The following is a 27144-nucleotide window of genomic DNA, read 5'->3' on the forward strand; positions in this document are numbered from 1 at the left end:
ATTGAAAATTTGAATGAAGTTGCACTCAGTTCAATTTCAATTAAAGTCGTATCTGCTACAAAAAGTTTTATATATTTTTGAGAAAATATGAAAAGAAATATCTTTCCATTTACTAGGAAATGTCAATAATGTGAAAAATGGGGGAAACATTTCTTATAATATGTTAATGTCCATTTCAGTTTATTTATTTGTTTGTACATATTGCACATATATTAAGATGGACTAGGTTCGACTACATTATTAACATAGAAATCAAAATTACATCATGTGAAACAAGAGGTGCCAAGTAAAGAAAGAGATGTATGTGTGTGTACATGAGTATCCATGCCTGTGCATTGGTATATGTTAGTAAGTATACAAATATATGGGCATATATATATATATATCTGTGTGTGTATAAATGTGCACTTGTACATATTAAAGAGAATACATGTATATATGAATATATTTGTATCTCAATATCTAAAATGTTCACATTTATTCAAGGTACAGATACTATTTTTTACCTAAGTCAACATGTTTTTGTAAGTGTATAAAAAAATTTGTAATATCACAAATACATGTTTTTGTACACTTACAAAAACATGTATTTGTGATATTATTTCCTATCTCAAAAGACAGAGCCTAAATACAATGATAGAACTTATTAGAGAAACAAAACAGCAAGAGAGCTAGCTTTACAACACAAATAGGGATTAAGACTGAGAATTTAAAAATCAAAATAATAATAATAATTATTATTATAATAAATAAAACTGTCCTTTGATTGGAAGCATTCTGGTAGTCAAAATTCTCATTATTTTTGCAGCTATCTGCACATCCCATTATTCTGATTCTATTTACAACAGTGAGAAACCAAGTAATACATATTTTCTTTTAATCTCAAAATACAAACCAAATCTATTCTCCCATAGTATCTTATTCTTATACAAACACATATAATACTATGAAGACAAAATATAATTTATGTATTAAAATCTTATGTTGATATTATTTATTTCCACATGAAGTTTTTAAAAAATTCTCACTTGATGAGAAAGTTTCAAATATGTCACTTGATTATCCCTTGATGCTTTCTAATTAAAACAAATTGTATAAGAAAAGAATAAATCTTAATTTAAATAGCACCCCGATATACTTAAGACACAATAATGATGTTTTTGAAATTATTGCTTTCTTAGAGAAAAACCACCTCCTATCTACTCTCTCCCCTGCTGCTCCTCATGAAAATTTTAATTGCAGATTATTTCTGTTTCTGTGACATTACTTACTGAGATTGGATAGATGATATTTGTCATTAATTGCTGTGTGTAGAACATTGCATTTCAAATCCTGTGTTGTTTGCTGAGATTTTGCCTGATTATTATGAAAGGGTTTTTTTTTTCCCCTCCATTTAGAAACTACTAATGGAAACAATAAAGTTCTTCCAATTATTCCTGATTTTCTTACACACAAAACAGTGTAAGAAAACATTCAAGTTTTGCCCAATGGAACTTCTGACTATTGTCCTTCTCCCATTATTTCTATCATCATATTCAGGTCAAAACTTTGAAGGATGGACTTCAAACAATATACATTCTGTTTGAACTGTCATTTCTTAGCTTTGTGATATTTTATTGTGTTATTATCTCACTCTTTCTCCTTCCTCCCTGAATTTATGTCTCATGACAATAAGAAAAATACAGTATCCCTGGGGTGAGGGAGATAGAGCTCAACAAGGTGAAACATCTGCCTTGCATGCATTAGGTCTGATTCTCAATAGACAGACCTTCTGTCTCCTTCAGCACTGACTTCTTGCCCTCCCACATCTAATGTCTGGCACTGGCACTCCACTGGTATCTCTGAAGTGCCCACTATTTTTTTAAAAAAAGTATCCCTATTAAAAAATAAGTGTTTTGTTCAGACAGACTCCTGTGATTGATTTTGAGTATGCTAGTTTCTCCCTCCAATAAGTACATAAACTAGTTGTGCACACAGATATACAAACAAATAAAAATAGTGTTGAGGGGTCACAACAGGAAGGGCATAACCATTATGCGGCATTCAGTGAGCCCCTGAGCAACATTAACTGTGACCGCATACAAATTTATAACAGACAACACATTCATACAGAGAAATATTTGAATGTCAATAACATAGGAAACCATAAATGAATCCCACATATATTGATTTAAAAAAAATCAGAATCATGTATATTGTTATAAGATTTTATTTATTTAAAATACCAAAAGTAAGTCACACTAAACTGATCAAGAATTAGGATAGCAGTTTTCTTAAAATAAGGAATACTTGGGACTGGAGTAATAGTACAGCAGATAGGGTTTGCTCACAGCCAAACCAAATCAGATCCTTGGCATCACACTTGGTCCCCAGAACGCCAACAGGAGTGATCTCTGAGCACCACTAGGTAAAACACTTCTCCCAACAAAAATTATTATTTGGGATCAAATAAAAGAGGTTTCTCAAAACTATGGCCTCTTGATTTTTCTGGTGACTTCACAAATATTTTCACTCTTTTAAATAATTAAGATGTGCACTGCTACAGTGCTACAGTGTACTTATTGTCACCATGATTTTCTACATACTATAAGTCTTCATACACACACATACACACCAAGGTGTTTAAAAGAATGTTATGCAAACCTAAGGCAGCTTACAAAAGGAACCCCACCCCAATTCCCAATTTAGTATCGAGTCAAGAATTCCTCAAGGGTGATACAGAATTCAACCCTATTTAGCTATCGCCTGTCACCATTAATATCCTCCCCATCTTTTTCCTTCAAAAGTAGGCTGAAGTTTATAGAACCACATTAACAGTGACACTTAATAGAGAAGAGTTAATGCAAACACATGAATAAAAGCAACAGAAAATTTGACACAGCTTGTTTTTATAACATCTAAGTCATCACTTTGATTTTGTTTTTTTATCTCTCCCTTGAATTCTACTCTTCAATATTTATGTTGGGTTAAATTATAGCTAAAATCTCTTCTAAATTCAACTCTCAGGGTTGCCATACTCATTTTGTCAGGGATATTAAAAGAATCTTAGTACCTTAATTTCACTTTTAAATCAACCAATCAGAGCTTATGTAATACCCTGTTTGTACCAAGACACTGCTGAACTCTGAGGATTGTAAGAGGATTAAAACTAAATGATCTTAACTTTGAGGGACTTACACTGTAACTCATAGAACAAATATATCTAGCATAAAAAGTAATTACAACATCAAGGTGAAGTGTATGATAAGTATTTAAGACAGTAAGAAAAATGAAAGGTATGTTTCTTTGGAATGATTTTGGCTGAAGCAAATTATTATACATGCACCGTAAGCTATAATAGTCACTTTTATGTGTGTGTGTGTGACTCGAAAGGCATTTTACTTAAGTGCCCAGTGCAAGCACGAGCAAGAATTAAAATGGTAAGATGCTTGAAAAAAAAAAACTGACTTTGGATCTCAGCAAAGCTTCTTCAGAGTGAATCAAAGAACAAGACTGTTTGCTTTATAGATAGCCATTGAGAGAGGGCCTCATCTTATTCCTCATTTGGATGTTATAATTTGAAATCTGGATAATCTTCAAAAGAATAAATAGGGGCCTGGAGAGATGGCACAAAAGGAGTTAAGACACATACTGTACATACTGCTGAAGGTGATTCAATTCCTAGCCCACATGTTCCCCCTGACTCCAGCTCTAGAGGACCCTGAGCAATGCTTGGGTCATCCTCAACCTGGAAAGAGCCATAAAGCAGTAACAGTCCTAAACTGTTGCATTGCCACACCCTTCTGTTTAGTAGAGAATCACTGGGAGAGGCCACCCGATATCTTGAGAACCACTTATGTAATACCTACCCTCCTCATATTAAAAAAAAAGATAAAAGAGAGATGAGTAGGAGTCCAGTAGATTATAGGAAACACCAGCCATTCCAGATCCATTTCACTGTAAAAGGACCACAGTTACAGTAATGGCATTTTGTACAGAGCCAGCATTAGTCAAATCTTGAAGATCCTACTGGTTTGAGTCAGTGGCAGAAGGTGAACCAGGACCAAGTGTTTTTTTTTAACTTTCCTCAGGAAACTTCCCTCCATACCCTGCAGAAAAGCTTCTCCATCAGCAGGAGTCCCAACAAAACTAATGGATAAAAAGGACCAAAATAGCTTTTCAAGGAATCTGAAAATGTCATTTGTGTTAAAGCTTACACTTGTAAGTTAGCCCTCACACAGTAATCTTGCCTGAACACATTCCCGTCCTGTAGAATTTCTTTTCTAGTGAGACTCAGGCATGAATTTTCAGCCCTTGCTGCACAATATAGAACACTAGTAAGCAAAAAAATCCCCTGACTGATATGGCAAAGACTCGTAGTTTTGCCTTGACCCCAACAGGGAATGTGATCATACAATATTTATTAGGGGACTACTTTTGTGAAAATAAAAGAAGGAAATAATACTGGAGACAAGGAGAAATTGGATATCAGGGGAGAAGAATTTGTGTTCCTGAGGCTGAAGCATTTGACAGGTGAAAGTTGTCTTGTGATTATATATCCTCCCTCTGTGATGGTCAAGAACATCTTCAAAGAATCTAGGTGTATAATGTTTGTCACAGAATAGTCAAAGGACATAGAAATTCTCAGTAAAGATTTAGAATTATATGATTCTTTGACCACACTGTACTACTTCTTTAAAATGCTTGCTAGATATATTTTTTAACCATGTTTTATAAAATTAATCATGAATATCTACAATATTGTGAGATAATATAATAAGGACCTAGCAGAGACCTCTAAAAGTCACTACCATATTTGTCAGCTGTCATCTTGTTAAGTTTCTGTGTACAGAATCCATGCATTCTTAGTGGTATTCTATTCACCCAATCTAGCTTCAATCTTTATCCTGATTATTAAATCTAACTCATCTTGATGACTAACTCTGTTCACGTGTTTATATGTTGTATTATATTATTTATATATATATCACTTATATTCTTATTTATGTATCAGTTTTAGTGTGCAGGCAATAATACACACAGTCACCCCCCCCACACACACACACACATACTCAAGCTACTCATTAAATGCCTCCTGTATAATTTAAGATGCTTAAAGATTTTTTTATCTTGCTCACTCTTAAATAACCAAATACTGAAAGAGTGCCTGCTATGCATTTATGCATTGAGGAATCATTAAATATTTAATAAATAAATGGAATGGAAAATATGCTGGTAACAATTTTTTGTGTATGTGTGTGCACATATGTGTTTATAAGATTAAAAAAACAGATGTGGGTTCAAATTACAGTTGTACAATCTACAAGCTTAGGTGAATTACATGAAAAATGTTTTGTTTTACTGTCCATACTAATTGCATTTAATGTACTCACACTTTTAGTGAAATTAAAAAGCATACAAATATGATATGGGAAAGATAAACAGGGCTGAGTAATCATTAAATTTGAGTGCTAATCACAAATAATATTATAAAAATTAGCTGATTTCCCTTAAAAATAAATTTTCTTCATTTGGAAAAATCTGTTTATTTGAATTATCTAATGTATTGATGAAAGAGCAATGAAGTGCTAATCTGGTTTTTTAAATTTTTTTTTCAGTTTGAAAGATTTTGAGCTGATTACACACTACTATAGCATCTAAATATGTTTTGCTTTGTTTTCACATTTGCATTTGATAAACTGCTGTCATCAACATAGGCCCTACTAAATGAAGCTATTTGGAATGTCTCACTTATCCAAGCACCCATTCCCTTGCACACTGTCAGAGACGCACTTTTCAATTCTCACTTGGTTATTTCTCACTGACCGTTTTATTACTTTCACCATTCACCTAGACTTCTGGACTTGGTCAGGGTTTTCTGTACTGGGTATCTATCTACTCCTCTGATTATGTTGCTCCTGTTGGTCTATTCTGGTCTTCAACAACATTTTTCCTTATGGATGGTTCCATATTGTTCAACACCAATTTTTTGGAGTGCATTTGTTTTGTTGTTGTTGTTGTTGTTGTTGTTGTTGTGGTTTTGGGGTCACACCCCGTGTTGCTCAGAGGTTACTCCTGGTACTGCACTTGGGAAAAATTTGTTGCAGTGCTTGGGGGACCACAAGGAATGTTGGGGATTGAACCTGGATCAGCAACATGCAAGGCAAACACCTTATCCACTGTACTATCCCATGGCCCCTTAACACCAAGTTTTAATTTTGTTGTATAATGTAATGTCCTGACTACTTACTGTGCTTAGACTTTTGGGAGTAGAAAGGAAAGCTATTGAAAATAAAGAGGGTTAATCATCTTTTACTATTCTTGAGACTGATAACATTCCACAAAATAGGTGCTTGATATCACTTTAAATATATGTTCTTTTACTTAATACAGAAATTCCAGATACCTGCTGCTTCTAGTTACCCATCTCAAAATAGGAATAAAATTATTTTAATTATATATCCGACTGGAGAATAAACAATGTTTGTTTATTTATTTATTTTACTTCACCATCCAGAGTCAGCAAGTTAGTCAGCAGAATGCATCATTTTATGGTCACAAGCTGAGTATTGAGCTGCAATAAGACATGCCCAGGGACTTGTCATGGTTCATCATCAGGAAAGAAGAGTTTTTCTGTCTACCACTGGTAAACACTTTTTCTGATGTAACTTCAGCATCCTAGGCCTATTTTCATTTCTATTTCCATAAGAAGAGGCCACAGGTCTCTGTGTTTGCGATCCTCAGGTTCTTCAATAGCATTTGGTATCTTTTATGCAACACGTTTTGTTATATTAATTGAATTTTGAATCTTGGGATAGAGAAGCAGTCAGGGGGCCTTCCATGTAAAAAGTGTGATTAGAAGATCAAGGTAAAGGAAGATGAATGAATATTCAAGTCACTCAGGAACTTTTGTGCAGGTGCAAGAAACTCAGGTCAAAGTGGTCACAAGATTGTTAAAGAGCAGGCGGACGAATATAACTCTGTGTCTACTGCCAGAAACCAAAGCTTTGTATGAAATATTGAATATATGGGGAGGGAGGGCCAGAGAGTAGGATAGCATGTGCCTGTCTGTTCATTCCTTGATCCCCCTTTCTCCTATTTGAACTATAAGAGTCTGGAACCTAGGGCTTCAGTGACTCATCCTTGGGAAATGTTTGTTTGATGGTTGACTTTTCTTTATTGTTACTTCCTTTCCCTTTTGCAGTCATTTTGCTACATATCTGCTGATCCTTTTTCCATTCCCTTTCTGTAGCCTGGAAAAATACAATGAATAAATAAAAACTTCTTGGTACTTAAAAAAAGAAAAGAAAACAAAAAGGAAATATTGAGTAATAAAGATGCTCAGACTGAGAGTTGGAAAGTAAAAAAGTTTATTGTAAATTAAAAGGGAAAGGAAAAAGAATTCCCCAAGTGGGGAAGGAATTTACTATAGAACTAAGTTAACTATGGCTCTCTTTGTGGGATTTTTATAGGAAAACTGGGTCTTTGTGATATAGGGAATATAGGGAAGTTAAAGATATAAGTTTTCCTGTAGACTCTATTAAATAAAAATTGGGCTCATGGCAAATCTTATAAAGGAGGCACATCCTTGTATGGCCGTTTGCCTTAGGTATTTTTCATAATCTTAGCCTCCCTGTAAGATTAAGCTCTGGGGCAGAATTTTATGATGGGCAATTCTTAACTCCCTGGGTTTTTTTTTTCCTTGAAAAACCCAGGAAATTGCAGAGTCAAAAATAAAGGATGGGCCAATCAAAAACTGGACACTGCTGCTGACAAGCGAAGACTGAGACTTCCTCTTTCAATAGCACCACTTTTATTTTGTAGTTAGCTGTGGTTTTAAGGAAACAGAAAACAAGAATTATCCCATGCAACTCCCTAATGTTACAGATGACTTGCAAAGACCTTGTAGGCCAACAGCATAACAGTGAAATTTCAAATTGTGTCTCAATTCTGACAAAGCTATGTCACCTTAATGAAGTTTCTGGGTATTACATTTTAGTTCACTCATAATCAAATAGGAAAATAAAGCAGCCTACCTTATGTAATTTATAATATTACATGTATTATTTTATAGGTCCTTGAAAATGCAAAGTTTATCGTAAGCATCTTTATCAATTGCTACCCCCCCCCCAAAAAAATAAAATAAAAGCTGGACTTTAAATAGGACTTTTTAATATTTTGGCTCAAGGAGCAAAAATAAAATCATTTTTCAAAAATAGCAATCAAGTTTTAAAATTGTTCCTTTTTCTTGGATGAATGAGTCTTGAGATTCACCAAAATGCATTAATAATGCAGGTGCCTAATATAACAATGCAAATGTTAAAAAAAAAACTAAGTGTATTTTTACTACTCTACCTCTTCCTATGTAGAAAAAGAAGGAAGAGCTTGGGAGACTCTTCTTGATAGATTTGAGAACCCTGTCCAGTACAGACAGGGGGACAGAGATGAATAAAGTAAAGGAAATGGAAGTTTATTGTGGTGCACTTCCAGATGGAACTCTAGGAACCTCTGATGAGACTGGTGTAGGGCCGCATCCTGGGAGAGATTAAGGGGGCTTTTTAGTCGTCTTGGGCTGGAGTGATAGCACAGGGGTAGGTCGTTTGCCTTGCGCACAGTCAGCCATGCCAAGCTGGGTTCAATTCCTCTGCCATTCTCGGAGACCCTGGCAAGCTACCAAGAGTATTCAATATGCCAAACACAGTAACAAGAAATCTCACAATGTCTCACAAAATCTCACAAAATCTCACAAAATCTCACAACGTCTCGTTACTGGGCCCGCTCGAGCAAATCAATGAACAACCGGAGGACAGTGTTTGTTTTTGTTCGGGCAGGAAAAGGGGAGAAGGCAACAAATATCAGTGGAACCCGTGCTCTTGGCCTGGCCTATTAACTGTAGGGGATGGATGTGAGGAAGCATGGAATGCAGCCTGGTAGCTTTCTGTCACCAGCTGGGATGTAAGTCCTGCCTTCTGTGCTGGGGGCAAGGTGATCTCTGATTCTGGAAAAGTCACTATTTCATCATCCATTTTGTTCTGAGCAAGCCTTGCACTAATGGCGTACAGCTCTAAAAGAAAGCACCAACTTGATTTCCTTTAGGGTTTGGAAGTTTAATCACATTGCCACAGAAATCATTACAAAACTCCCTTAAGTTAAGCACAATACAGGTGTCAGCATTTCCATTGCTTTAACTTAAGAAGGGGGGGGGGGGGATCAACAAATCAAATCACAAACTCTAACCTTTAAGTACATTTAAATATGAATGCAGTTGAAAGAGCACACAGGAGGTATTTAGTCTTTGTTTTGTTACTGACCTCAATATTTCAGCACTGTCAATTTCTATAAATATATTTACTTCTCAAAACTCACATCCATCAAATGCCTGCCTTGAAATTACACAGGACAATTATAGGACTGACATATGTGTGAATTAAAAGCATTTGAATTAAAAGGAAAATTCACTCTACAATTATAGAAATAATTATTTCCAGCACAAACACCACAGTCAGGAACGAAATTTGCATATCAACACTTCATTATCAGAGACTTTGGTACACATCCTTTTTATTTTTAAGATTGTAATTTGAGTTTTCATATTTTTTGCTCTTCCTGTGACTTTCTTATTGGCACTGATCTCAAAAGAAAAGTCTATCCAAATTGCTAACTTACTCAGTTTCAAATCATTTTTGTTGTTTCTAGTGATATCCTTGATGTTTGTGACTCAGTCACTGCTTATCTGCAGTTAACCAGGATGAGATAAAGGTTCTGAGGATAGAGAAACAGGATATGCAGGGTAAAGGGGAAAAAAATGCCAGTCAATGCAGGAATCATGGAAAGCAATCACTTTAGAGAGATCCTGATGAATTTCTGTTTAAAGACATTTCAGCCTCATTAACTTTCTCAAACTCCTTTGAGATCAACGATTCTTAGAGCTCCCATAACTGTACTCGCTCAAGTGATCACTTGAAGGTTCTCTAAGAATTCTGAGAAGTGAATGCAGAAGGTGCTCTTGTGCTCACTGATGGTACACTTCTGTCTTGAGATGCTCCCTCAAATCACTCCCCAAAATTCTACTTAAAGATTAAATTTAAAAGATAGAGACCAGAGAGATAATACAGTGGGGAAGGTGCTTGTCTTCCACATGGCTGACCAAGATTTGATCCCCAGAACCACATATGGTTCACTGAGCTCACCAGGAATGATCACTGAGCAAAGAGCCGGGAGTAAGCCCTGAGCATAGCTGAATATGGCTCAAAGACAAATGAATAACTCTCCCTGACTTCAAGAGGAGTAGCTGAAGGTGTTCACTAGCCCTAAGCCCCTATATTCTACCTTTGCATCAGGTATCTAAGTAAACATTCATGTGGAGCCAGTGAAATAAACTGCAATTCCCAATCAATAGCATACTAGGATATCATACTAAACACCTTGCTTTGGAGAAGAAGAAACCACTTGGCAAGTGGCATAACAGGTACAAAGAAGATAAATACTGCCAAGTGTGACCTGACATCTCTCCCTTTCAAAAATAAATAGTTGGCTGCCAGGTTATGATGCTTAGATTTCTAAGTAAAATAGATGAAAATGTCACCACTCCAAAAAACAAACAAACAAAAACCCAAAACATTACAATCACTGGAATATATTTCTGTAACACAGATTTATAAGCATTGGCTCTATGAGACATTTCCACTGTGAAACAAAAAGGACCATAAAATGTTTCAATGAAAACAAATACAAATATAAAACTCAGAAGAAAACTACTTTTGTAGTGAAGAGCATTGGCTGAGCATATGACTTTATTAGCAAGATATTTTAGACAGCATAAAAATAAATCACTCGCTGCAACAAAAACGTATTGAAACCTAGCTTAAATATAAAGTCAATGCACATAAACATGAAACATCTCAAATTATAACTGAGTCACCTGATTTAGCAAATTTGATTTACAAAAATTTAATTTGCAGGGAACTTATGAGTAATGTAATATATCAGGTGAGTCCTGGAATGGAACTGTGAGATCACTGGTCTAATCTCTGAATTAGGTTTTCAGAATTCTATTCTTTTTAAAAGCTGCTGGGTGTCTGGAAGATGATTGCCCTATAGAAACCACAATGCAACAACTATCACAGTTTGCTCATCAAATCCCCGTTAATATCTGGCCATATTCTACTAGAAGTTAACTATCTGAAAACTTGCCATAAAACAGTCTAATCCTGACATAGATGTGCCTTATGAACAGAGATTACTTGGAGACATTATAAGAGTGAGGACATGGTGATGTAGTGGGAATGGCTTGTAGCAGATGGATGGTATTTATATGAGTTATTTCTTATTAAAATAAGAAGCAGGGCCTAGTTTTGATTCAGAAAGGTGACAAGATTTCTGTTTTCTCTAATGTAGCCTTAAATATTATCTCCACCATAAAAGTACTTCCCAAATGGTGCTTCAAACAAATCCACTTTGTTCACCCATGATTGTATCAGATAGAAATCTGAACAAGGTTCATCTGAAAGATTTTTCTGTTTCACATAGGTAGGGTAGGGTGTCAGGTGGTTACATATGTGATGCTAAAAATGAGAAATAACTTTGTCCATGAGTAGTTACTATGTAAAGGAGAGATGTGAGGTTGGATGTTAGTTTGTCCACATCTCTCACCCCACATGATCCCTAGACCCCAATTACGAGTATTTCATGTGTAAATGGAAAGCTTAGAGCAGTCTTAAGATTCAACTTTAGTTATATAACATAATTAATATTGTCCTGTGCTGCACAAATATAGGCAGATCAGTTGTATGAACTTGAGGGAAATAAACTGTCCCCCTATTAATGAAGGGAAATGAAGTGTACTATAAATTAGAATGCTAGAAGGAATATATTGTGTGACCTAACACAATCAAGATCACAAAGATTTCTTAGAAAGATCATGTGTCTATTATTCTGAATATGAACTACAAAGAGGTTGTCATATTTGTTATATGCATCTTCAGAGAAACAACTAACAAAAGTGTTACTCACCTGGCGAAATTCTTCCAGGTCAATTTTGTTGCCCACCAGCACCAGGGGAATTTCATAGGTGTGACGGACCTGGAAAATGAGTTCTTTAAACTTGGCAGCCTCCTGGAAGGACTGGCGGTCAGTGACGGAGTAGCAAATGATGAACCCTTCCCCACCTCGCATATACTGCTCCCTCATGGCTGTGAATTCAGCCTGCAAAAGGGAGCAAAAAAATGGTGTGGGGTTTTAAAATAGTAAAGTCAATACAAAACATTGATAAAATGAGCATTCCTAAGCAGACAAATTGTGAATCTCAGCAATTTGAGTAGAAACTTTCTAAAGGTGGGTTTGTCAGCTATGCATATAAAAAATCACTACAGAATCTAAATTTACTCTTATAAAATCTGAATGTTTTAAACTTTCCAGTTTTGATCATTAACCATAGAAGACTTCATGTAAGAGCACCTTAGGGTGGATTAGATAAATAGATTAGCTCTTTGTTAGCAATCATGTGTAGATTAGTTGATCTGGGACATGGATTTAAACTGCAAGGGTACACTTGTCTGTGAATCTTTTCCTATTTTTAACTCCATATATTTAATAACTAAATATTCATCAGCTGAGTCCGTGGACAAGGAAACTATGGTCTCCAAGTGTAAGGTAAAAAGGATATGAGCATCTGGGGTTGCACAAATATCTCTCTCCTTTCCTTCCTCTTTCCTCTCAATGGTGAGGGGGACATATCTAACAGTCTTTAGGGCTTACTCCTGGCTCTGCACTCAAGGATAACTTCTTAGCAGGGCTCAGGGGACCATACCAAGCGTCAAGTATTTATCTCCAGTCAGTTTCTTTGTGGTATTAATCTGGTCCTGCACATATTTCTCAATATGTTTTTAGTCAATATGGAATGGATACATACAGTATCTCAAGGTTCAAATCATCATTTCAAAACTGTATGACATGTAGCCCCAGACAATAAACATGAGTTCTCCAAGGACTTTTACAAAATACAATGAATCTCTAATATCAGTGTTCTAAACTGGTTTAAAGAAACTTATGTGGGCCTGAAGAGATAACTGAATGGAGGAGTATATATTGTGTGTGCAGGAGGTCCAGGTTCAATCCCAAGTACTGGGGCATTATTGATTCCAGAGCCCTAAACTGGAGTAGGTTCTGAGAATGGTGGATTCAAGTCCCTTCCCCTGGAGAAAGAGAAAACTATGCAGGGAACAATTTTATAATTTAAAAGTCATTCTGTTTCCCAATTGACAGTTTTAATTTTTCAATTGCCCAATGATTTTTGAGTGATAGCACAGTAGGTAGGGCGTTTGCCTTGCATTCGGTCAACCCGAGTTCGATTCCTCTGTCCTTCTCGGAGAGCCCGGCAAGATACCAAGAGTATCCTGCCCACACGGCAGAGCCTGGCAAGTTCCCCTGGAATATTCAAATATGCCAAAAACATTAACAAGTCTCACAATGGAGACGTTACTTGTGCCCGCATCGAGCAAATCCATGAACAATGGGAGGACAGTGCAAAAATTATTTTTGAAAATAAATACAAATGGCAAAATAATAAACTACTGAATAAGCCCATAAAATTGGTTGGTTTATTCTTCCCTTTTAATTTTCAATCTTCCCTCTAAAATGTAGTAGTTGAGTTTTCTATCCTTCCAAAAAATAGTTTGTATATACTCAAACATATACATTTATCTTAAACTTTTTATAACTTTTCAAAATCAAATTAGAAAACAAATCATATATAACACCTTACATGTATCATATAATTATATAATATGTGTTTGTATTATTCATTTTAAGAATAATTTGAGATATTTCATATTAAGTTGGGCTGGAGCGATAGCACAGCGGTAGGGCATTTGCCTTGCACGCAGCCAACATGGCGGACCCGAGTTCGATTCCTCCACCCCTCTCGGAGAGCCCAGCAAGCTACCAAGAGTATCTCGCCCGCACAGCAGAGCCTGGCAAGCCACCCGTGGTGTATTCGATATGCCAAACACAGTAACAACAAAATCTCCAATGGAGACGTTACTGGGCACACTCGCGCAAATCGATGAACAATGGGAGGGCCTTTTCATATTAAGTACATAAAAATACTGCTTGCTATTTTCTATACTTTTATATTATATTTTTCTGAGGATATATCATAATTTTACTTTGTGCATGTAGGATAATTAATTCAATGAGTTATCTTTGAACAAGATATTTAGATTTACTACTTTCATTTCCATTATTTACAATGCTGCAATATCTATTCCTAAACACACATGCTACAGATTGATATACACTTCTACAGTATTGTTAAGTCAGTAAGGATATACATTTTTCAGTTTAAAGAAAATCCTAATTTCACCTAGGTCACTGTACAAACAGTAAAACTCTGGCACACTGCATAAAAGGTCCAGTTTCTTTGTTATTACTAATGCTTAGTATCAATTTTTCTACCGTATATAAAATTTAGGGTAAATAATAGAAAATTGTTTCTCTCATTCACTTTTATTCATGATTTATACTGAACTTCTATTTTTATCATAAACATGTTCTATTCTAGATTGGGATTTTTTTGAGCAGCATCTTTTGGCAATAGAATTTTAAAATGTTTAATATACCACAGAAGTTTATTTCTATGTGAGACACTAGCAGAACAAATTAGAATTTACTTCTTCAAATATATATATGAAATGGGATGGGGGAACTAATACATTTGAAAAAGTCCATCAACAATAAGGAAAGCAGGTGAGGAAGACTGATAAAATACATGAAAGTAAAATTCACAAATCATAATAGTGAATGAATGTATAAGTGACTGCCCAAAAGTGTTCATGAGCCAGATTCAAAGTTATAAATACATCATTTAAAAAATAGATGTCTAGACTTAGCAAGTGATCTGAATCAGAGCACTGAAGTATGAGATATCTACATTATTATTTTATAGTGTTCCTTGATTGTGTTTTGAACTTTATGCAGGGTTTGATAAGCTTTGATTTAATTTTAAAAGCCCTCTTTATGATACCAAAGCACAGAATCTAGGAGACACAATTATAACCTGCAAGTCTATAATTCACTTAAAGTACATGATCATACAAGCCCCCTAGCCCCTCTGTTTTTCCTTTTCCAATTTCATCACAAAGGAATTAGGACATCCGCTTCCCTTTCTTTATAGGGCTGTAGAAAGGATCAAATGATAGAACAGATGTGAAAATGCTTTAATAAATTTTGCAAACAGTACAAACTAAGCTTATTAATTTAGCACAATTGCTACAAAATAGGATCCTTCAGTAGGAGAACAGATGCAAATACTTTTTGAGTTGTGTTAAATATAAATGTGAAAGGTAAAGGGAAGGGAACTTCTCTTGGCTGAACTTTCCTATAACAGTTTTTTTTATAGCATAAATGTTTATGTTTCACTCAAAGATGCACTGGAGGTTGGAGGAGCCAAAAGAAATGAGCAAAATCTCTGAAACTATATATCAACCTAATATTGGATGATCAAATTGGAGGAAAACGTGTTCAAGATGTTACTTTCAATTTCATTCATCCGGGAATTGGAGAGCCCTGTGCTTTATCTACTGTGTATCCTGAATATTAATATCCTCATCATTTGCTTCCTGCTATAACTGAAACTTGTTGATCAATTATTTAGGAACATTATTCAATCCATTTGCTATCCATAAGTAATAAAATACATTTGAAACAAACCCAGTGTGTAAAATGCTATAAACATAAGTATTACTAATATCTTCTGAGATTTTTTTTAGTGCAAAACTGCAGCTGGAAAAGTTCTCCTTGATAGGTTCTTTTATTAAAATCATCAGAGAAGTCTACCAATTTCTATAGAAAATTTTATAATAATCTTTTATATTACTTTTTGATCAGCAAAGTATTTGAACATAATTTAAAAACTCAAGGACTAAACCAACTTCCCATTCTATTAAACTACTGGTATTACATTATGTAAACGTGCTAGCATTACAGTTAGACTAGTTTTTCAATTATTTGAAACAAACACACAACACTATAGAGTTGTCATACCTAATCTATGATCCCTTCTCTATGCCAAATTTATTATTTCAGTAAAAACTTGAATCAAAACATCAATCAGTTGTGCACTTAACACATTGACAAGTTGAATATATAAAATTTTAAAAAGTATAGCTAGGCCCTATTTGAAGCAGCGCAGGTAGGCCAGGCTAAAACAACAACAACAAAAAAACTAAAAGCCAAAAAAAAGAGAACTATGAGAGTTCAGAGAAAGGCAAGAACAGTTTACAAGAGGAAGACAAAGAGGGTTCAGTGGAAGAAATTGGACAATATTTTTCTTGAATGTATTTCTTATAAAGAACTCTTCAACTTTCTGCAACCTTCTTACAAAGGTCAAAGGCATTCACTATTAAGCTGTGAAGAGTCTAAACAGTTCAGCTTAGAGAATATGTAACAGGAGTGATATGGTTGTAGTTTCCTTTGTTTTATCTTTTAAAAATAAATATATAAATTGATTAAGCAGTAATAGTGGAGGTATGTGAATGCTGATGTCAGTAGAAATCCTGTCTTTTATTCTGATGTCTTATCTTCTTAAGTATGTTTAATTAAAATGTAAATAAACTGTCTTTATAAATACTGCTAACGCGATTATAGATGGCATCTAAAATAATCATATTAACATTTAAAATAAATAATTTATCATTTATACTCTAGTTTAGTATGGAATTCATATATTTTAATTTATATTTAGAGTATATAATCATCTTTACCATTTTAAGTTTATGTCTTTCAATATTTGGTACTCAAGCTTAGATAGTATTTAGCAATATAATTAATTCATCACTCATTCAAATATTTATCGAGCAGTCTCTATGAAATGACAAGTCAGCTATGATAATACATAAGAAAATATCAAAAAGAAATGCATAAGTAAATGTCAAGAAGGACAGAAATTAGAACATCAAGAAGCTGAGAATACAGGATTTATTTTGAAAATTTAATAATGAACTTTCAGAAAACTAAAATTACAATGAAACAATAGCCAATGGATCACTTTCATGATCCATAAAAACAATATATATGTTGTTAATTATATTGCTGAATACTATCTAAGCTTGAGTACCATATATCGATCCACAAAAATTCTCCCTGCGCACTTAGACCTAAAAGTAATTTATCTTAGGAGTTTATAGATATGGGACAAAATATTCTGTCATTAAGATGTGCAGTAATTGTTTCCTAAGATGACTTAACTATATTTTCCATAACCCAGAAGATATTATAAAGGTCGGAATGCATGCATTGCATGTGGGAGACCAGGTAGCCCCCCAAACATCACTAGAATATGTAAGACTTAAACAATAGAAAAGATGTTTTGTAGAAAGTAAAAAAGTATGTTAAAATTAAGGATACATCATTTATTTTTGTGGTAAGGTGTTTGCCTTGCATGCGGCCAGCATGACCAACCCAGGTTCGATTTCTCCACCCCTCTCGGAGAGCCCGACAAGCTAACGAGAGTATCTCACCCTCATGGCAAAGCCTAGAAAGCTCCCCATGACATATTCAATATGCCAAAAACAGTAACAACAAGTCTCAAAATTTCAGAATGTATCTTCACTGACCCCAATTCAAATCATCACTATTTATGGTCCTCAGGTAGTGATCTCTGAGCATTGAACAGGGAGTAAGTGCTGGACACAGTCAGGCGTGACCCAGTTCCACTGCCTCCCTCAAAAACAAATGAATAAAAAGCTTGAACAAGTCTTTAAGCTATCATATAGTATATTGTAGTCACATCATACCACACTTCCTCTGAAAGGAAATGCATGATTAAATGTAGTTACAGTTTTTGTAGCTCTGGAATTTGTAAATACAGAAGAATTAAGTATATTAAGGAAGCAAATAGTCCTGTTTTATACCAATTGTCATTTGTCTAGTTAGAGCTACTACTACTCATTGGGGGAAAAATAAAAAGGTTTATGTGCAAATATAAAATTTTAATAGCAAAGGACTAAAAGTCACAATCAGGAGGTAAGTCTTTTGAACTTACCACTGGGACAAGCATTAGAGTTTCAAGTTAATTAGTCTGTATCAGATCTGAAGGAAGAAAATTAGTTTTTAATTTCTTATTTCTTTTGAGACTCAGACTTCTGTCAAATTGTGACATTTACTTTATAGGAATCACCACAGGTAGAACAGCTAAGGGCAAAGGAGAAACGCCAGTGGACCACTAGCTGGCATGTTCTGCTCAGTAATGCTGAGTACTGACAGTTCAGTACTCATGAGTGACAGTTAAGTACTCATATTGCTGAGTATGGTGGGAATGGCAGTCAGGAGGCTTATGCTCCATCCCATGAGCCGTCTCTGCAGTCTCCCTTTGAGGCATATTTTAAAGAATTTGTAAAAATATTTTTTGATCACTGTCTTCTTAGTTTTGGGTCATTCCGTCAAATGTGCTGAGAATTACAGTTCCTAGATCTGGTTCACTGAAAACGCTTCGAATCGTGCTTCATATGCTTTGCTCTCAGGCACATGTCATTTCCTGGTGGGCCCACTTTTTAGAAAAATTAAATTCATAAACTTGAATTTTGGAAGCTAGAGGGTGACGATGGAAAAGAGAATTAAATATCTAAACTAAATGATGTTTTGTTGAAATTTGGGGGTAGCAGTTAGCCTTGGTGTGTTTGTGGGGACTATTTCTGTTTGTCCACTTAAAGGAGGTAGATTTCCTTAAGGACATTAAGTGATTTTTTTTTTTCCCTCCACGAACCAATTAAGTCTGGGTACTTCTGCTGTAGATTAAAGGCCAATTCTAAATTTAACTTTTATGTAACTTTGCATTAACCAAAAAATAAAGCAAGGTGCATTTCTTATTCCATTCTCTACATTCAACCTTCAATCATTTTTCTTATTCTCATATGGCTGCATTGGTGGCATCACACTTTTTTTTTCCCCATAGAAATCTGTGTGCCTTTTTAAATTTGTTTGACTTGCACCTCTTCAAAGACTTAAGTTTCAAGACTGCCTCTGGTAGTAGGAATCCTCTTAAAGATATTTCTTATCACAGCTGGTTTCTTGTTTATCCTGGAGGTCACTCATACTGAGAGATGCTTTCCTACTGAGAAATCTGCAGGATTGCATCTTGGAAAAAGGCAACGTAACTGTCATGAAAGGATTTCATTCATTGCATATACTCATTCCCAATATGACAGTGAAATGATGCTACCAAAAAAAAATACAGTGAGTAAGAAAACCGACATGGTAAAGTGTATTTGCTAGTTGATTTAGGGCATATGATTGGCCATGAGTATACAATATATATGTTGATCTCAAAAGCCTGTCACATAAAGTAATTCTTATTTCAATTTACTGATTCAAAATAAAATAAATTACTATTGGATTCTTCCCTGGATGAAAATAAATCATCTTGTTTTGAAATACTTATAATTTGTATCCAGACAATCCTAAAATGTTTAAATTGTAGTGAAAAAAAAAACAGCACTCTACCATCCAATTCAAGAAAGTGAGGATCAAAGAATGTATTTAGAAAGATCAAGATTCTTTCCTTAACTAAATTCTATTTAGATGCCCACAGAGGTTTCAAGTGAATCTTGGCTTTTGGATTTCTGTGCGTATGTCGGTGTTATCCAATTTTAAAAAGAATCCTATTAATTTTGCTTAGCTAGAATATTCCATATTTCTATCATCCTTGGTATTTAATTGCTCACACCCCAGCATCCCCACATAATATCTATTGATATAGGAGCACCATCTGTAACATTCCCGCTAGGTAGGTTTTTCTAGAATTCCTGCTTATCCTGAATGTTTCCACCCAGGAAGTTTTCCTATACCCCACTCCTTAGCTATTTACTCTTTATCTCATAGTCTGTGAGGAATTTAGCCTTCTTCTGCATTGAGACTCCTTTGCCTTAGTGCAATAATCTTGGATAAAATCAGTTTTTATTATTTGAACTGCTGTCCAGCTGTGATTTTTTTTTAACAACCACCAGCCAGAGATTATAGGGGCCTGACCCTTATAAAATGCTGGATAATTGTCTCCCTCCCATTTAGTTATAGCATCCTGAGTGGGTGTTCTAACCCCAGGGTCTCTATTTTCCAATTGATCCATCATGTACTTATTTTTCTGTCCCACTAATCTTCTTTAAGCATTACACTTATTATGCAGCTCAGACTCTAATGGTCCAATGGTTACCCATTTGCTTTCACATCAAATCTATACTTATCTGTCTGGTTTTAAGACCCTATAAAATCTGATATCATGCTGCATATCCAACTTTATCTCCCATTAATTCTGAATAGTCACTATACTCTAATGGGGTCACTTCTCTCATGCCTTGATCATATGAGTTGTTTCTTCACTATGCTTTTTTACATGTTCCTTACACTTGAACTTTTTCCAGCTAATTGAGAATTTAGTGATTAATGGTTACAACTCTTTTACTCTGCAGATGTGAAAATCAGGGTCAGAGAAATAGTGATGTCATTTTCTCTTCTCTAATTAAGACATAGCTAGGTCAGAAGATCAAGCCAATCACTCTCTTTTAGATTGAGTGAGAAGCTACCTTTCCTCTTCAGTAACCTTAATTACACATACTCTACAGAGTCAATTATACTACTTCCTGTTCTATAAACCTGTGACCAACAATAAGTTTCCATATAAAAAACTATTTTTCTTGAGACATTTTTCATCATTTTTGAACTTCCTACTAATATCACCTGTAGATTTTCTGTTTATGAAAACATTGACTGAATTAGTGTTTGGTATGTAAAAAAAATTATAATTCATTATATTCTTAGCCTCTGAGTTCCTTGAGACATAACCCACATTTTTTAATATTTTGATAATCTTAGAAGAATTTTAAAACAAATTTAATGATAAAACTGAATTTTCCAACTCTCAAATTTGGTTATTATCATTGTTTATAAAATACCTCAAAGTTTAGTCAATGAGAAAGAAAAAAAATTGTTAATTCTATGCAATAGTAGTAGTGAATAAAAATACATTAATCCATGGTCATATCACATAGACTTTGTGATTTTAAATGTACCTGGAACCTAGTACATATATAAATATGAAGGAAACACTTTCTGAATCATCAATATTGCAATATTTATATATTGAAAATTTTCTCTTTAAGATAGAAAAGAATTTCTTCACCTTTTATCTCAAAATGCATTTATAATAGCAGATGTTTAAAATCTATTAGATCTTAGAAATATGTCTCTATTTCTAAAAAAAAGAAAACATAGTTATGGAAAAAATATAGTACCTCAAAATTTCTAAAGTATTAAATATGAATGCAGAGAATTATTAGATGGTTTCTTAATAAAGTCTCAGGAAACTTCAAATAATTAGACAGCATCGGTAGTATAAAGACTAGGTCTGGGGTAGTCATCAGAATAATTACATAAGGAGATACAGGACAAATAACACCACATTTTCTACCTTCTAGCTATGACTTTCACCCTCTGCACAAAGCTTGCTGACCCTATTAAGGAAGGCAGAAGATGTAAATTAGATTACTTGGTGTGGATACTGGCACCCCATGAAAGAGAGCAGAGCACCAGAATTTTAGACATATTTTGTGGTACTTAGACTTCAGAAGTATAACTGAGAATATGCTAGTTAAATGGTGGACTATCAGTTCAATACAATGAATGGCCTAGTTAGCTAGCATGCTCAAATTCCCAGGCAAGGAGGAAAGAGAAGGGGAGAAAATGGGAATAGGGGAAATAGAAGAGAAAAGAAAAGGAGATGGGTGGAGGGAAGAAAAGGGAAGAGAGAAAGAATGGGAGAGAGAGAAAGGGAAGGGAGAGGGAGAAAGGGGGAGAAAGAGGAAAAGGGTATAAGAGTATAAGAGAGGGTATAAGAGAGAAAATGTGCCTGGTGAACATCAAATCCATCTGCAAAGCTGGTTTAGTTATCAACTAACCACAGAACTTCCTGCTCTATATATCTCAGTGTGGGAACCAATTGGTTCAAATCTAGAAATTATGATTTCTAGAAATTATAATTCTAAATTATGACAATTTAGAAAGTTAATAGAATAAATACAATTATTTAGGAGGCAAAGGATTTCCCGTGATCATTTCTAAGACAAATGGAGACTGGATCAAGTTCTCACAAGTTCTATACTTCTGAAAGAACTCTCTAATTTTAACAGAAACATCAGCATAACAGTATAGATTAAAAGAAGAATGTCTTCTAGAGGGTTTCTAAGACAGTTCAGGTGAGGAGATGGGTGTTGGAACTTTGTATTACTGAAACTCAATCATTAATATCTTTGTAACTATGTACTCACAGTGATACAATCAAAAGAAAAATATTCTTTATTTAATTTCATACAAAACCAACGTAGGCTACTCTCAAAACTTTAGCTACCTTATGAAGGCTACTTAGATTTGCTTAAAACAGAGTCACACAGATATAAGAAAGCAGATAAACTTCAATTATAAAAGCTGTCATACAGTTACAACTGCAGAACAGAAGGACTTAGTATGGAGCTTTGCTATCAGACTGACCAAGACTCAAGTTCCGGTGATGCCAGTTTACAACTATAGGCTTTTTTATTTGTGCAATGGGGATAATAAGAGGAACTGCCTAATGGCATTGTCAGATGCAAGAAATGAAATAAAAGATTTCTTCTTCTAAAGCACTTCCAAGTGTTCCTGGAATATAGTAATACTCATTACGCCTAAATTATTCAAATTGCTCATCCTACTAGGTCTCTTTCTTTTGCTTAGCTCAAGATAGTTTCAATATCTTTGTCAGAAGTCATTTAGGAAGGACCGGAGTGAGAGTGAGACAGGTAAGGTGCTTGCCTTGCATATCTCAGACCCAGGTTCCATATTGTCCCTGAGACCTGCCAGAGTGATCCTTGAGTGCAGTGCCAGGAATAAGTTTTGAGTACCACCAAGTGTGGTCCCAAAACAACAACAACAAAAAGAGGAATTATATATGAAATTGGTAATTTGGACTTACCACTTTTAATCACACAGTTACAAAGAATTCTCAAGCTGATACTTGATACTAGGTTAGACAAATTTTAATTATTCCCAGAATTATTTAAAATTATAATTCGATATTATTCATAAAAATGCTATCACTAAAATAATGTGAATTTCATGATTTCATCTTTTCTAATAGCTGCATAGTATTCCATTGTGTAGATGTACCAAAGTTTCTTTAACTTTTTTTAATCTGTTTAACCAAAGTTTCTTTCATTTATTTTAATCTGTTCTTGGCCACTCAGGTTTTATCCAGATTCTGGCTGTTGTAAACAGTGCTGCAATAAACATAACAGTGCAAATGTCATTTCTACTATACTTTTTTTGCATCTCCAGGAAATAGTCCCAGAAGTGGTATTGCTAGGTCAAATAGGAGCTAGCTCAATTTCTAATTTTTGGAGAAACATTCATATTGTTTTCCCAAAAGACTGAACCATTCTGCATTCCCATCAACAGTGAAGGAAAGTCCCCTTCCCCCCACATCCAAGTCAACACCGGGTGGTGGGAGGTATACTGGGAACATTGATGGTGGAGAATGGGCACTGGTGGAGGGATGGGTACTTGATCATTGTATGATTGAAACATAAACATGAAAGTTTGTAAGTCTGTAACTGTACCTCATGGTAAGTCATTAAATTTTTTTAAATTTAAAAAATTAAATAAAATAATGCTTTTTTACTTATTAAATGTTATTCAACATCAGTTTCAATGATTACTTGTTTATTCTAAGTGAAAATACCTTTATACATTATTTTTAAGTTTATTCTAATTTATTGAGCTTCTGTTATTTACAAATTTTATGCATTATTTTTTAAATTTACTGGCATAGTATTGCTATTTACTTCAAAAAAAAAGTGAGGAGCAAGTCTGATGACAAATCTTGTGTGTTAATACTCAAAAAAAGCCAACTTTAGTGTTTGAAAGCATTCTTATAGGTTAAGGTCTTGAAGCTAAACAGCAATTGCTCCAGAAAGATATTTGAATGTCCCCCTGTGTTTGTATATGCAGTTCACTCTGCCTTGAGTGCTCTTTTTATTCTTCAAAATTTAGTTTTAGGACTGGATTCCATGAGTATGTTTACCCAAAGTAGAAGTGTTCTCTTAGAAGTCTGGTCTTAAATATGTGATCAAAATACACCCGTTTTAAAGTCTTCGCTGCCTGGGACCCTGGCTGACAAGACGCCTGTACACTGCACTTAAGAGTTTTTCCCATGAATTTTTATAACGAATTTGAATAATATACAATTTACTCTACATGACTCTTTCCATAAATTTAGTTTCTCTAATATAATAGTAATGAAAGAAATCAATAATTCTACTTTATAAATTAGAAAAATATAGGTTAGGATTAATTGACACTTTCAGCAAAGTTAACAGTTAGTGGAAGAATTCAAATTTGCAGTTCTACCTGCAAATTCCCACAATAAATTACTGGTAAATTTTCTGACACTTGGAGAAACAAAATCATTTATTTAGTTGAGCAAAATCCCCCTTGTCTAAGATTTTAAATTCAACCCTCTGATAGTGTAAATAAAACAGGGTCCCATTTATTCCAAGCTTATATCTTAGAAAATTGCATCCATTCCATCAGGCTTGATACTCAGACTTCAAACACACTCTTGGCTTGCTGACATTATTCAGCAGAAGGGGAGTTTAAACCACATCTACAGAGAAGGAATAGCTTGATCATAAATGTAGGAAAGGGATATCCAGACAGACTTTACAGAACCAAAAGAGAAATGAGCAAGTGGTGTATATCATCTTAAGCAGATTTGCATTACTCAAGCCAAGAGCTTCTGTCAGGAAAAAAAAAAGTAGCTTGGCTATACACAAAATCCGGATAGAAAACTGTCAAGATTGCATGATTTGAGGGACACTAAAAGCCATTTCTTTGCCTAAAAAAACTTCCCTACTGACCTCCTTACTTTTTCAGTACTTTTTTTTTTGAAGTAGAGCAGAAACTATTTCCGTTCACAGTCAAGTACCTTATCTTGGAGGGATGAAACCTTCATTGCTTGTTCATAAACCCAGCATCAGGCTGCTGATTAGCAAAGCAGAATGCAATGGGTGATGAATTCTTAAAAACAGTGCAAATAAATCCAGAATGTAGCTTAGAAAGCCTTTTCCAAAAACACCTTCCCTGAGTTCATTCTATTTGCTCCTCATTTACCCGTTTATAATTTTGGCTATAACAAACATCCTGGCTAACACCCTTTAAACACCCTTTAAAAAGAATCTCAGGATGCTAGAATGGCACATGAAAAGTGTTACTAAAGGAAGGGCTCTTGGTAAGAACAGAAAATGCCTTTAGCCCTCTGTGTGATTTCTGTTGGTTTAAAACATCAGGCATTTGGGGCCAAATGGAGCAGGGAGAGTGTTTGCCTTGCATATTATGGATGATCAGGGTTCAATTCCTTATATCCCATATGATTCCCCAACATCACCAGAAATGTAAAGCCAGGAATAATCTCTGAGCATTTCCAGGTTTGGGCCAAAAATCAAAATAATAATAATTATAATATAAGGAGTTTTGACGTAATATTTGAAACTCGCCCCCTTTTGCCACCTCCCTGCCACCATCCACTGAGGACAGAAACTGACAGGAAAGCCAGAGAATTTACTTAAAGAGCTTGTATCCTGCAGTAACAAAACCTCCATACCTGCCCTCCAGACTACTGTTTACATAGAGTTTATATAGAGGTCATCACTGGATTCAATCAGGCACTTAGTCAGATGGTAATTAACCATTGTGGTCAGAGCTTAAAGAGAGTCTTTGTAATAGAGAGGTAAGTGGAAAGTATATTCCAGGAAGGTGTGGAGGCTTAAAAAGACTCTAAACTGCCCACCTCACAGGTCAACCATAGGTCACATCCTCTCCCTGACTATGTCCAGCACAGTTGAGCGAAGAAGAATCTCTTTAGATTCAATGTTTTCACAGGAAGAAGAAAAGAATATTGTGATCTTTATCACCCCTAACAAACAGGATTGCTGTAATTGAGTAATGGTTGTGAAAAGCAACATTGCAGGCCACTTTTGGCGTGAAATTCCATATCACTGAAATTTAAACCTATCAACTCTTTACTGATTACCAAGAATCCACTTTTGTTTTGTTTTAGAGAAGGCTGTTCCTTCTTTGTTTTTGTTTGTTTGTTTGTTTGTTTTTAACAGAAGGCTATGCCTTCCCTAAAACAAAGAAGAGAACCAAGGTTCTTCTTTCCTAGTAATGATACAGATCCTAAATAGTTTAAATTTTTGCTGTTGGTGGGATTTTGTTTGTTTGTTTCTTTTAATTTTGTTATTTTACACCTACAGGTCCAAAGGTAAACAAAAACAATGGTTAGTCTGTTAGTGGTGAAGTGAGTGATTGGGGAGGTCAGGATTGTTAAAATTTGCAGGAGCTTCTTCAGGGCATGGCCAAGATCTTGCAGCCTCATCAATGCAGCTTAACAGGCTCTACCTGAGAACTTCTTGTTCTTCGTGGCGAGGAGCTGATCCTTTCCACCTGAATTTTATGAGTTGTTTCTTAGCCTAAGTAAGAATATACTGTTTGTAGGAAAATGGTCTGACACAGTCCCCACAGATGTCCATACTCTTGTCTTTAGTGATATAAAATAATTTCTGAAGATAAACAATAAAGCAAAATGAGTTTATTAAAGGACAGTAGAAATTTCAAGAAAATAAAGGATTCTATAAAGAGAGAATAAAAGCAGAGAACCCTAAGAAGGAAAACCTGCAAAAGGTGAAGGCACTTCAAGAACTGCCAGCAAGTAAAAGGGAATCAAGTGAATATCACAGGCTGAATGTACCTCTGAGAATTTGAAATCAGAGCAATGTGAACTGGGTATAGATTTTGGAAACTATGAATTTATGTGAGCCAATGTGAGTTTACAGTTGATTACTTCCACTTGAGAGAATAAGCATAGTTTATAAACATTTTTCAATCAGGAAACTGTTATTAATGCAATTACTTAGAATTTTGTGATTTGAGCCTCTGCTTTTATTTTTAAAAACACAGTTTATTATCAAACTAGTAAAAAATGCTCATTTTATCTGTAAATATGTATTTATTATAAGATTCCTAAGCTACACATAGCAAGCCTAACACATCCAACCAATTTATGATCAACTAGAGGCAAAATTAGTTAAA

At 34.8% G+C, this 27144-nt stretch overlaps 1 protein-coding gene across 1 annotated transcript in view; it reads right to left on the reverse strand.

Annotated features, from left to right (window-relative positions):
* Window positions 1–27144, reverse strand: part of RIT2 (Ras like without CAAX 2) — a 341283-nt gene that overhangs the window by 150888 nt on the left and 163251 nt on the right. Inside the window, exon 4 of the mRNA XM_056138174.1 lies at window positions 11992–12183. Coding sequence (XP_055994149.1) covers window positions 11992–12183 — 192 coding nt within the window. The remainder of the gene's footprint in view (window positions 1–11991; window positions 12184–27144) is intronic.

Source organism: Sorex fumeus, unplaced genomic scaffold (assembly GCF_029834395.1).
Source record: "Sorex fumeus unplaced genomic scaffold, SorFum_2.1 ptg000128l, whole genome shotgun sequence".
Taxonomy (NCBI): Eukaryota; Metazoa; Chordata; class Mammalia; order Eulipotyphla; family Soricidae; genus Sorex; species Sorex fumeus.